The sequence below is a fragment of the Lagenorhynchus albirostris genome, chromosome 6 (genome assembly GCF_949774975.1).
Source record: "Lagenorhynchus albirostris chromosome 6, mLagAlb1.1, whole genome shotgun sequence".
Taxonomy (NCBI): domain Eukaryota; kingdom Metazoa; phylum Chordata; class Mammalia; order Artiodactyla; family Delphinidae; genus Lagenorhynchus; species Lagenorhynchus albirostris.
In genome coordinates, this window is record NC_083100.1 from 76,208,985 (window position 1) to 76,222,446 (window position 13,462).

The window sequence follows — 13,462 nt, forward strand, 5'->3', positions numbered from 1 at the left end:
AAGAGTTTTGAAAATATCATCATGGGCAGAGAGAATGCCCCCACTTGTGCCAAGTTGTATAAAATGAGGCTTTCTTACTGGTTATCCTATTAAAGGGTCAAGAAGATGGTGAATTTATAAATAGATCTCCTGATTACCAGCAGAAAGGGTAACACTGTCAAGGTTTTAGCCTCTGCATCTGGCAGTAACTGATTTTATCCTTAATCCCTGCAGTCAATAGATGTCTATTTTTAGTTAAATTTGCTCTTTAACAATATTTAAGGAATACAGTGTCAATGTGTGCAAGGATCTTAACTAGCTGATAAGGTTAAAGAATACAAGAGGAGAAGGAAGTGCTGAGGTCAAGCAGGCAGTACGAAATGCAGAGACTAATGTCAAAACGTCTTCCAAGCAACATGTAAATGCAAATACTAAGCCCCAAGAGTTAAAAGTCACTTGGCTCCAGCAATCCTCTTCTCTCCCTTCTTGCCCTCTCTATTCTTGTGTTCTACATAGCTCACATTTTTCCAAAATGCTGGCCTGTCTGAGGCCAAAAATTTAGGGTGAAGCATTACTACTTTAGAAAGCCATTTTTCAATCTTATACTTGAATTAGCTTTTACATTTACAAGATCAGAAGCTGACATGCTAAATATACATAAGCTAAAGGGCTACTTAAGAGAGAATTTAATGCTGCAAGAAGCTCTACTTCCTTATTCCATTATGATCTGCTTACTAAGTCTAAAAGGCATATGCTTCATTAAGCTACTTAATTAAAGGTTTTAGTTCAAAGCAATTGCACAGCTTTTAACTTCCCATTGGAAACTGCATGTAATTCACGGGCTGGGTAAAGTAATATTTCAATTTCCTGAGTAAAATGCAACTGGAAGAAATTAAGACAGCTATCTGATATCAATACTGATGATTATTTTGGTGACAGTACACGATAATAGAAACTGAATACCATGTTTGCCTCTATCTTGCAATACAACTAGGAAAGTTATAAAGAGAAATTGACATGAAAATATTTATATTCATCAATGCACTGCAATATTAAATATCTAGGCTTTGAAAAACACTGAAACTCAAGGAAATTGTAAATTGTTAAATCCTAACAATTTCATTTGCAATTAAGTGAGGAGTACATATGAATTACTACAAAGAAATAACTTTGTCCTCTAGATAAGTAGCTTTGGACACCTGATACCACTTTGAGACTTTGAGAGATAGTACCTTCATATATAAAGAAAGGTAGTTTTTTACATTTTTAAATTGATGGTTAATGACAGGTAGTAAGAAAGAAAAATATTTAAGTAAATGACTGTTGTCCATTAACAGTTCATCCCGAACTCATTATCAAAGTGTCCATCAAATTATGTATACATGACTAGGCAAAATTGAATTAGAAAGCAGTGCTTGGTGAATTTGTCCTTCTGTTTCCAAGGAAACAGGTGCAGGATTGCATCTAAAGTGGAAAACTGCAGTACGTTAATATTCCAGAAAGTTCAAAACTTAATATATCTCAGAGTTTTGAATTTATTGGGTTTTTGAAATAGCAGCTTATAGCATGCCTATATAACACATGTTTATTTCTACTTAATTTCTTATCTGTTTGATGCTCTTTTGCCATCCCCCCACCCCTATTTCAGTAGAATGGCTTAAGAGTAAAGGTCTTTCCTTATTGACTTTGCATCATTAGCATATAACACAGGTTCTAGTTTAATCTCTTATTTAATAAAAGCATTTTGAATGAATAACATATAGTAATATAATCTATTTTCTCCTTTAGTTATAAGAAAAAGTGAGCTTTAGTGTCAGACTAAAATGTATTGAATCCTGACTCCAATATTTAATTAGCTCTATGAACATTAGGTCAATCACATGAACTTTCTCCATATAGGTTCCATATTTAATTGGGGATAATAACAAAACCTAAGTCATGGAATTGTGATTTTTAAATACTGCAATTATTATTAAGCATCTAGCATAATGTTTGACATAGTAAGAAAACAATAAATAGTAGCTATAATAATTACAATACCTGTAACTACTGGTGCTGCTACTAATTCTTGCTAGGTGGTGTTGTAGATGCTCTCTATCCTCAATCATCACTATAACCTTGTATGATTACCTTCCTGCTGCTGACAGGTACCAGAGAGAAGACCTAGTGCTACTTGAGTCCTAAACTGTGAGGTCAGTATTTAAACCCTCCTCTGCTTGATTCCGAAGCCTGGGGTTTTTTCAGTACAACGTGCTGCCTCTTCTGGATATGTTTCAAAAACCCTGAAAGGTGTAATCTCTATCTTTAAAAGTTTTTCAAACGATTTCTATAAGATTCATTACAGAAGATAGTTACTTTAAAATCAGTAGGTTGTATAAAGGAATTTTCCCACACTTCATTTTCACTTTTTCAGAAAGTCAATTAATTAGGTTTCTTGCTGTAGTACAGGAAAGCATAAAACTGAATTTTTAACATGGAAGTAAACATCTAGGTTCCATTTCAGAGTCCTGAATCTTGCTCAGGAGTCACCCTGGTGGCCTCAGAGAATTTCCAAAAGCCCTCTTTACTCATGTCTGTCTTGTTATCTAGGCCCTGGTCATACCTTCTTTTAGAAAGAGTTATCAATGTTTGTTTACTCATCAGCTGGGTCCATTGATTACCATGGGAGAAATACTCTACTACAAGAATAGAAAAACTCCCTTCTTCTAAAGGTACAGTCAGATTCACACTTGATCCAACAAACTTTTCGGTAAAGAAATGAATGTTAGATATTTTGTTGGGGATCTTCAGTAGAACTAGATTATAATAACTCACATGCAAACAGTGTTCCAGTTTAAAAAACACTCATATATTTTATGTACTGAATATAAATAAATCCCTGTGACATTAGTGCTAAAATGGGAATACTGCATATTTGAAAACAGCAATGACACCCTCCCAATGAAAACAAAAAAACCCCAAAACACCAGAGGCCCAGGACTAGTCACTAAAGTTACACCTAGAAAGTAGTATATTCAGTGTTATTCCACATGAACCTTTGCACTACAGTATTCAGATTAATGTTGAATACATGTAAACTGAAAAATTCTATAGAGAGATACTTACCTGGCTGATGAGTAAGTGGAGATTTGGCAAACAGTGCAATGATAAGGCACAGAAAAACAGCCTTTAAAAACAATTCAGCTAGGAACAAATTGCATTTTTTTTTCTTTAATTATTTTCTAGTTAATCACAAGTGATGTTTATAGTTATAGAGTGGATAAAGTCATAAATATCTTGGCAAATGCACCAAAAAGTATTAGACTGAATTTTCAGATATTCTACTGTTATGACCTATAAAAATGGCAGATTCAACAAACGTAATAAATATTTTTGGAATGCATGTATTATTGCTGTTGAAATGCTTTAATTACAACCAATATTAAATTAGTTTTGATTCTCAAACCTAATCCCCATTAGGTGGGAAATTAACAGTATGGAACATACAATTCATAAAGGAATAATTCTTATTTTGAGCAATTGAATATGTATTAGGAACATATGCTTGTACAGTTATTTTTACTAAAGATAATAGATATTTTGTGACTATATTACCCAATCTACAGATTCAATGCAATCCCTATCAAATTACTAATGACATTTTTCACAGAATTTGAACAAAAACATTGTAATTTATATGGAAACACAGAAAGACCCTGAAGAGCCAAAGCAATCTTAAGAAAGATAGAGCTGGAGGAATAAGGCTCCCTGACTTCAGAATATACTACAAAGCTACAGTCATCAAAAGAGTATGGTACTGGCACATATACAGAAATACAGATCAATGGAACAGGACAGAAAGTCCAGAGATAAACCCACGCACCTATGGTCACCTAATCTATGAGGAAGGAGGCAAGAATATACAGTGGAGAAAAGACAGTCTCTTCAGTAGTGTTGCTGGGAAAACGGGAGAGCTACGTGTAAAAGAATGAACTTAAAACACTCCCTAACGTCATACAGAAAAATAAAATGGATTAAAGACCTAAATGTAAGACCAGATACTATAAAAGTCTTAGAGAAAAATATAGGCAGACATAAATCATAGCAAGATCTTTTTTGATTTACCTCCTAGAAAAATGAAAATAAAAACAAACAAATGGGACCTGATTAAATGTTTAGCTTTTGCACAGCAAAGGAAACCATAAACAAAATGAAAAGACAACCCTCAGAATGGGAAAAATATTTGCAAACGAAGAGACCCACAAGGGATTAATCTCCAAAATATACAAACAAACAGCTCATGCAGCTCAACATCAAAAAAACAAACAACCTAATCAAAAAATGGGCAGAAGATCTAAATAGACATTTCTCCAGAGAAGACGTAGAGATGGCCAACAAACACATGAAAGAATGCTCAACATCATTAATCATTAGAGAAATGCAAATCAAAACTACAATGAGATATCACCTTACACCAGTCAGAATGGCCATCATCAAAAAATCTACAAACAATAAATGCTGGAGAGGGTGTGGAGAAAAGGTAACCCTCTTGCACTGTTGGTGGGAATGTAAACTTATCCAGCCACTATGGAGAACAGTGTGGAGGTTCCTTAAAAAACTAACAGAGCTACCATAGTATCCAGCAATCCCACTCCTGGGCATATATCTGGAGAAAACCATAATTTGAAAAGATACATGCACCCCAATGTTCACTGCAGCACTATTGACAATAGCCAGGACATGGAAGCAATCTAAATGTCCATCAGCAGAGGAATGGATAAAGAGGTGGTACGTACATACAATGGAATATGACTCAGCCATAAAAAAGAAAATACTGCCATTTGTAGCAATATGGATGGACCTAGAGATTGTCATACTAAGTCAGAAAGAAAAAGATATCATATGGTAGCACTTACATGTGGAATCTGAAAAAAGGTACAAACGAACTTATTTACAAAACAGTCACAGATGTAGAAAACAAACTTATGGTTACCAAGGGGGAAAAGGGGGGAGGGATAAATTGGGATATCTAACACACTGCTATATATAAAATAGGTAACTAATAAGGACCTATTATATAGCACAGGGAACTGTACTCAATACTCTGTAATGGGCTATATGGGAAAAGCATCTAAAAAAGAGTGGATATATGTATATGTATGATTCACTTTGCTGTACACCTGAAATTAACACATCGTAAATCAAGTATACTCCAATAAAAATTTTAAAAGTCATAGAGAAAGAAGAAATAAAGAAGACAAAGGCATTTTTTTCTTCTCTAGATAATAAAGTTAGGGTAGGGTTATTCTCTGAATTGCACATGGTAATTAGAAAAAGTAGCTTTCTGGATGAGTGTGAGTGAGTGAAAAACTTTTATTAAAGTGAAAATATTTATAAAAAAATAATATTTTGAAAAAGGATGGTGCAGATCAAGGGTTCTCAGTGTGTCCACAAAGTCTATATGATTTTGATGATAATAAGATAATACTTTTCACTCTCACTTCTCATGAATGTACAAGAAGTCTTCTGTAGGCTACATGGTGTGTTATAATAGACAATACAGAAGCATTTGTAAGAATCCAGCTATCTTTTTTTGACCAGTTTTTAATGCAATTTAAAAAAATAAATAATGCTAATCTTACTATTTGGTTTTGCTTTATAAGATATATTTCTTTTTCAAAAATATGTTACTTATATTGTGTAATGGATTATTCAATAAATTAATAAATTTTAAAGTTTCCAGTTTGTTTCAACATAATAAATATTAATAATTAGAGCCCACATAAATAAAAGCTCTTCATGCTCTTCATGGGTTTACAATAAATTTTAAGTGTAAGTTCCATATGACTAAAAAGTTTGAGAACTTTTTAAAGTTCTCTAAAGAAACAAGAAAATACTATTTATGTCATCTTAAACTATGTTCTTTCTTTTTACAAATCCCAGTGATATACACCTTTATGGTCCTTGTAATTTATGAGAAGTCATTTAAAATAGATCTGATTAAAAACCCTTAAAGCATTTTATTCATGACATAAAAAATAAAAACTTTTGCACAGAAAAGGAAAACATAAACAAGACAAAAAGACAACCCTCAGAATGGGAGAAAATATTTGCAAATGAAGCAACTGACAAAAGATTAATATCCAAAATTTACAAGCAGCTCGTGCATCACAATATCAAAAAAACAAAGAGCCCAATCCAAAAGTGGTCAGAAGACCTAAAGAGACATTTCTCCAAAGAAGATATACAGATTGCCAACAAACACATGAAAGGATGCTCAACATCACTAATCATTAGAGAAATGCAAATCAAAGCTACAATGAGGTATCACCTCACACCAGTCAGAATGGCCATCATCAAAAAATCTAGAAACAATAAATGCTGGAGAGGGTGTGGAGAAAAGGGAACCCTCTTGCACTGCTGGTGGGAATGTAAATTGATACAGCCACTATGGAGAACAGTATGGAGGTTCCTTAAAAATAAAACTACCATACAACCCAGCAATCCCACTACTGGGCATATACCCTGAGAAAACCATAATTCCAAAAGAGTCATGTACCACAATGTTCATTGCAGCTCTATTTACAATAGCCAGGACATGGAAGCAACCTAAGTGTCAATTGACAGATGAATGTCTATAGAAGATGTGGCACATATATACAATGGAATATTACTCAGCCATAAAAAGGAATGAAATTGAGTTATTTGTAGTGAGGTGGATGGACCCAGAGCCTGTCATACAGCGTGAAGTAAGTCAGAAAGAGAAAAATACCATATGCTAACTCATATATATTATATGGAATCTAAAAAAAAGAAAATGTTTCTGAGGAACCTAGGGGCAGGACACGAATAAAGATGCAGGCGTAGAGAATGGACTTGAGGATATGGGGAGGGGGAAGGGTAAGCTGGGACGAAGTGAGAGAGTGGCATGGACTTATATATACTACCAAATGTAAAATCGGTAGCTGGTGGGAAGCAGCCGCATAGCACAGGGAGATCAGCTGGGTGCTTTGTGACCACCTAGAGGGGTGGGATAGGGAGGGTGGGAGGGAGATGCAAGAAGGAGGGGATATATGTATACATACAGCTGATTCACTTTGTTATACAGCAGAAACTAACACACCACTGTAAAGCAATTATACTCCAATAAAGATGTTAAAAAAAATATTGAGCTCCTTAGAAATTGCTCCTTTTGCAAAATATATTTATAACTTAACCAAAATAAATAATTCATACCTCGCCAAGTGAGTAATAACGTCTTGGGATCTGGGAGTCCGGATAGATGTTTTCAAGGTACCAAGAAAAGGGCTTACACTTCAGATTTTCTCTTAGTGTTCTTCTGACTGACACATCTCCATAATCCACTTTGACAACACCTGCAATTTTGCAGAGAAACACACAAATCAGCTTGTGCTATTTTCATTTCAGCACTGTTTCACTGTTTACTTTGCTATCAGTTTTTTTCTCTATAATTAAAATTTCATCAAATTGAATTGCATATGCAGCTGCTACTACACTGATTTTCTTAGTATCATCCAATTAGTACATTAAATGGATATTAAAAGGTTTTCCATTGGTTATGACTTTTCAAATGCAAATATTTATCACCAAGTACTTGTACTTCCTAGATTGAATAATCAACTAAGTGTAATTTGGTATTAATTTAATATCTCACAATCAAAGCTTAATTGAGCTGTGTGATAATGTGGTTGTTTCTCTTTAATAAAAATTTCAGTAGCTTCACTTTTTATTATTGCTCATATTTTTCCTTTAGTATAATTTATTCACCACTTGTGGATTTCATGAGAAATTTACATAAATATAATCCTCACAGTGGACGGCACATATGTGTTCTAAATTTTCCTTCTTGAATTTTTATTCTATCTAGGTTTATCATAGACCTAATATTGTTTTTACTGATTTTTTTTCCTATCTTATTTTACAAGTTAGCATAAACCACTTCAAATCCTTGAGTAAGTTAGTAAATATATAAGCATAAAGAAACATAAGTAAATGAAATACACTTACATGTGTGTATTAAAATTGCTTAATTGTACTTCATATAATAGACTGAATATTTCCATTGAAGATCATAAAAGAATGCTCTTTAGTTGAGAAATTAAAATAACAATGCCACTAATTTTTATATAAAAGATATGGTGACATGAATTGCTCATTAATATTAAAATGACAATTGAAATGACTAAACTGTGATAAGATGACAGTTATTTCTTAGATTATTTTGAAAAGGGCTCTGTTTAACATGTTTAAGACTAGTAAGCAACCAGACTTTGGCACAGGAAGAAAATGGGCCAGTATTTAGTATATTCTATCCCAACCAAACAGCAAAGCCAATTAGTCATTTTGTAAGAAAGGAACAACTGTTTAGGAAATTGAAATGTCTGTAACTAATACCATTATTCGGGTCACTATTTTCAAATGAGGTGATACTCTTGAAGCTCAATCACCTGCCAGTCCTTCCCACCCCCCACCACCCCTGTTTCTTTCAGAATTTTTGTTTTCTCAAAATTAAATGTCTTACTGTTGTTAGAAAGCATTCTGCTGTGCTTAAGCAGCCAAAGTATTTCCTTCTAAAATAAAATATTGATTTTTCTAGCTAGTGTTTGGATGAAAGCAATGTGATCTTTGTGCTTTTTAGACAGATAAATACTTTCTTTCAAAATAATTCTATCCAGAACTTCCAATCTGGAGTGCAGCTTTCAAAAGAAGAGGTTCAAAAACATTTACAAAATAGATCACGAAAAGAATTTCTCTTTGTGTTAAGAGCTACACATATAGTCTTGAAAATCTTATAAAAAGATGCTATTGGACCCAGAAAAAAAAGGCACTGCTGCTTCAAAGGACTTAGTTCAACAGTTAGTTTTACGGTTCTGGTTTCATTTTCAAGGTGGGCAAATTTAATCAAAGTGGCTTATTTATATATCAGTATGCTCCCTTTTCATCATGTTAAGATTTAGTATTCCTGGCTCCAGAATTGTTTCCTAGGAGGCTTTTATGAGCACTTTCCTGATTGGAAGAAAGTTTAAAGGTTCATTTGCATACATTTTACATGAGATAAGAGAAAATGTTAATCGCCCACATCAGATTTTTCAAAGGGTGGTTGGTGGAGGATGATAGAGCTTATTGAGCTTATTACCATTAGAAATGCACAGAAATACTGTGGACTTAATATTTTGGTAAGCATTGCTTTTCCCCTCCGTATGGATATTTTCCTACTTAGAGGTAAGATATTCAATATTATGTAAGACACAGAAGTGCTCACCAAACATTCATCAATTCCTTCACATTTCTCAGAACCCTGCAGTTAGGCAAGAACATCTGACTGGTTCTGACCAATGTCCCTCTGGTTGTAAGAATAGAAGGACTTGTTTGAGACCCGTCAGCTCTCTTTTCCTCTGCTACAGCCCTCATACTCCTGTATGTGCAGCTACAAGATGGTGAGACCTTTGTTAGTTTGTGTCAATGAGTGACTATGAAATAGAATCTGAATTAGATTATTCATTTCCATGGCTTAAAATACTATCTCACTTGTTTCCCAAACTCTTTATTGCCAACCCAAACCTCTCTGAAGTAGTTTATCCCATTGTTTACTCAGCAATTTTACTGGGATTTCTAATAGGTGCCTCAAATTTGACATGTCCAACAAGGTCCTCTTGATTTCCCACATGATCCATCTTCAAGGTTCTACATTTCAGTAAGTAGCACAAATATCCACCCATTTTCTCAAGGCAAAAACAAGGGAGTATTCCTTTTATCTCACAGACACATTCAATTCATTAGCAATTCACAATATGGATCTTTCTACTTGCTATGGGGTTACATCCTGAAAAACCTGTCATAAGTTGAAAATATCATAAGTCCAAAATGCACTCAATACACCTAACCTACCAAACATAGCTGAGCTGAGCCTACCTTAAATGTGCTCGGAACACTTACATTAGCCTGCAAGTGGGCAAAATCATCTAACATTAATCCAATTTTATAAAAAATTATTCAATATCTCATGTACTTTACTGAATATTGTACTGAAAGTGAAGAACAGAATGAATGGATACAGAATAGCTGAAAGTGAAAAACAGAAATGATTGAGTAGATACGAAATGGTTTTAAGTATATCAGTTGTTCACCCTCCTGACTGCACGCTGACTGGGAGCTGGGACTGCCTAGCTTCTCAAGAGAGCATCACACTGCATGTTGCTAGCCAGGAAAAATATCAAAAACTGAAATTTGAGAAGTACAGTTTCTACTGAATACATATTGCTTTCATGCCATAGTAGAGCCAAAAAATTAAGTTGAATCATCATGAGTCAGGGACTATCTGTATATCCCCAGCCCCTCTACCATCCCCATTACCATCCTGGTCCCACTCTCTCTCATCTCTTGCCTAGACTAGCATTGCCGTAGCCTCTTCACTCGTCCTCCTGACATCTGACATTTCTCCATCTATCCTTTATTTACTATTGCCTGCTCCCTAGGCAATATATTTGAAATATAAATAAAATCATGTGCTCCTCTGCTCCAGAGCTTCCAGTAGTTTTCCACTGTGCTAAAAATAATTGACAATATCCTAGCCATGGCCAAAGCTTCTTCATGAAATGACTCTTGGTTATCTCTCTGAATTAATCACCTGTATTCACTTCACTGTAGCAACACTGGCTTTCTCTTTCTCTTTTTCCCCCCTGTCTGGAAAGGTATTACCCTGGAACTTAGGTGAGTTGTCCTACACTTTGTCCAAATCTCTGCTCAAACTTTACTTCCTCAGGCTCACCCTGACCTTCCTATCTAAATTGATCACCCTTCCTATCATCCTGGTAATGCTCTATCCCTCTATCCTGCTTAATTGTTCTCCAGCACACTTGCTAGTACTTGATATCATATCACAGGTTAATTCTCTCATTGCCTCCCCAACGAAAACTTTGGACAAATTATTTAATCTCTTGAAGCCTAAGGTATTCTGTCTGATGATATCTTGTACGATGGTGTGAATACTAAATAATATCTGAAAAAGGCATAGTACAGTGCGTGGTATGTAATAATTACTGAATACATATTATGTATTTTAATGGACACCTGTTGTTTTTGCCTGCCCAACATCCATTCTGCATTTTGGTAAGAGCATTCAGGTTTTCTTTGGGCAACGATCACAGCCCCACTTTCACTTTGTGTGTCTTGGTGACCGCGTTCCCCTTCCTGCCTTTCCAGCTCCACTGGGATGATAGAATAAAGGCATTATCACCAATGAATCTTGCTGAAATTCACATTCTGATTCAGGTGGTCTAGAGGTAGGCCTGAGAGTCCAGATACCTAACAAGTTCCCAGGGGATGCTGCTGTTGCAGCAGGCCAAATTCTGAATAACACCCAAGACAATCAAAGCAGTCCATTTCTCAGCCTTACTCAACAACCCATCATAATGATTGGCTCAGGAATGGGCATGTGAACTATCTAGGCTAATAAAAGTATACTCTGACAACTTTCTAGGACTGTTAGGAAGTTGAAGCTCTGTTTCTTCTGGAATTGCTAGCTGTAAAGATGATTAAAGCCTGGAGCTGCTGAGGCTACCATATAGAGAATGCCTAAGACAGTGAAGCCAATACAGGAGTAAGATAAACAGATGGAAAGAAAAGCAGGCAAAGATAGAGAGCATAAGCCAGGCCAACATTAAGTCAGCAGATATTTATCATGTTCCAACTATGTACAGGGCACAGTTTTCTAAGCACTTGGGATACATCAGTGAACAAATAAAAGTATCTTCCTCAATGGAGTTTACATTCTAGGGTAAGGAAACATAAGCAAACAGTAATACATTAGAAGGTGATACGTGCTATGACAAAAATAGAATAGGGTGAGGGAAGAAGGTTGCAATAGAAGGAATCAATGAATTCTGATTTTTTTCAAAGGCAACTTACAAGAGTTGCAAGTTTTTAAGGTAAGTCTTTCAATGGGACTTGAACAAATGCTGGAGAAGCTCTGACCGAGTTTCATGATGAATTAGAATAAAAAGTATTTTAAGTAACTCTACATTTGCAGGTTTGATTAATAGGTAAATGATAACATTTATGGGCACCTGTCATTCATCATTTTAAAATCTATTTCATGGTAGTATTGAATTTAGATACATAGAACAATTATGCTTTAATTCTTTAAATAGATAATAGATAGAAGGTCATAATAATCTCAGTTAAGTTCTCCCAAGTAGATACCTAATAAGCCTAATAGTTCTGGTTACCTATAATCAAAGTACCTGATGACAGAATAGCCTGATTATAGATTAAAGTTTAGAGTTTTGTGCATAAGAATACATATTGCAGCATAGCTTAAAGTGGAGAAAATGGGAAATAATTTCCTTCAATAAGAGAATTCTTAAGTAAATCAATGGTATACCTAATTGACAAAATATAATTGCTGTATTGAAATAATTATGTCTGTATAAAATATGGGAAGTAAATAAAATATAAAGAAGTTTTATTACACTGTCATAACTGAGTAGAATGAAAATACATGGAACAAAAATAACTGAAAAATAAAAACAGTACGTTCCCTTTGCTACTAAAAAAGAAAAAGAAAAAAACGTTAAAAAATCTTTTTCCTTAAGCACAAAAGTTAAAACTGTACAAAGTTTTTATGTACAATGATATATTAATATACTTATAGATACAATGATATATTAACAATATACTTATTATAGATACGTATACATAGTTTCAGCTAAGAATTTTTTGATATTTTCAAAATTCCTTCTAAAGAGAAAATCGTCCTTATTTTGTTATTTTCTTTGAAAACTTGTCATCAAAAGCTTTTTGAATAAGGATCTACATTTCTTTCTTCTCAAGTGTAATAAAAAGATAGATCATTTTTAAGCCAACTAGGGATTACTGTATTCTAGAGTATCTAAGTACTATATTGTGTCAGATGTTTAGCAGATTAGTTGGAATATTTTTTTTAATTTAAAAATACTCTTTTAATCTGCCATTTTAATTTTTACCCATTCTTAATTTGCATATAAGTTACCCAGGCTCATAACCGTTCATTAGGAAGTCACTGGATAGAACTATATTAAGAGGCTGATGACCCATGCCAGCTAATAATACACAGTGATTATCTGTTAAATTTATCATTTACTATTATTACTTCAATTTTATTTTAACGGAATAAAAATGAGATAATGAATTGTACAAAGATCACAGCTTCTGCTGAGAGCAACAGCACATAGAACAATCAAATATCAGACAACTTCTCAATTTATTTAAGTTTATCTGATCTTAATAGTTAAAAGTGTGGGCAGGTCAGAAGGTGGCAAAGACAGTGGAGTAGGAAGACCCTGAACTCACCTCCCAGAGACAAACCAAAATTATAACTATTTGCATAATAACTATCTATGCTAATGACCAGAAGATTTATTTCAACTGAAGACATAAAGAAGGAACCACATAGTATGATATGAGTCACAGACTTAGAGAACGAACATGGTTACTGGGTGGGGAG

General features: G+C 34.3%; 1 protein-coding gene and 1 long non-coding RNA gene across 4 annotated transcripts in view; one reads left to right on the plus strand and one right to left on the minus strand.

The window, feature by feature from the left end:
- Positions 1–13,462, minus strand: part of GALNT13 (polypeptide N-acetylgalactosaminyltransferase 13) — an 829,184-nt gene that overhangs the window by 60,319 nt on the left and 755,403 nt on the right. For all 3 annotated transcript variants that reach the window (XM_060151498.1, XM_060151496.1, XM_060151497.1), the window contains one exon: positions 7,195–7,334. In XM_060151498.1, the coding sequence (XP_060007481.1) occupies positions 7,195–7,334 (140 nt within the window). The remainder of the gene's footprint in view (positions 1–7,194; positions 7,335–13,462) is intronic.
- The window catches only part of LOC132521828 (uncharacterized), a 54,300-nt gene that overhangs the window by 33,524 nt on the left and 7,314 nt on the right, over positions 1–13,462 (plus strand). Inside the window, exon 3 of the long non-coding RNA XR_009540965.1 lies at positions 2,127–2,171. This is a non-coding gene — a long non-coding RNA (uncharacterized LOC132521828). The remainder of the gene's footprint in view (positions 1–2,126; positions 2,172–13,462) is intronic.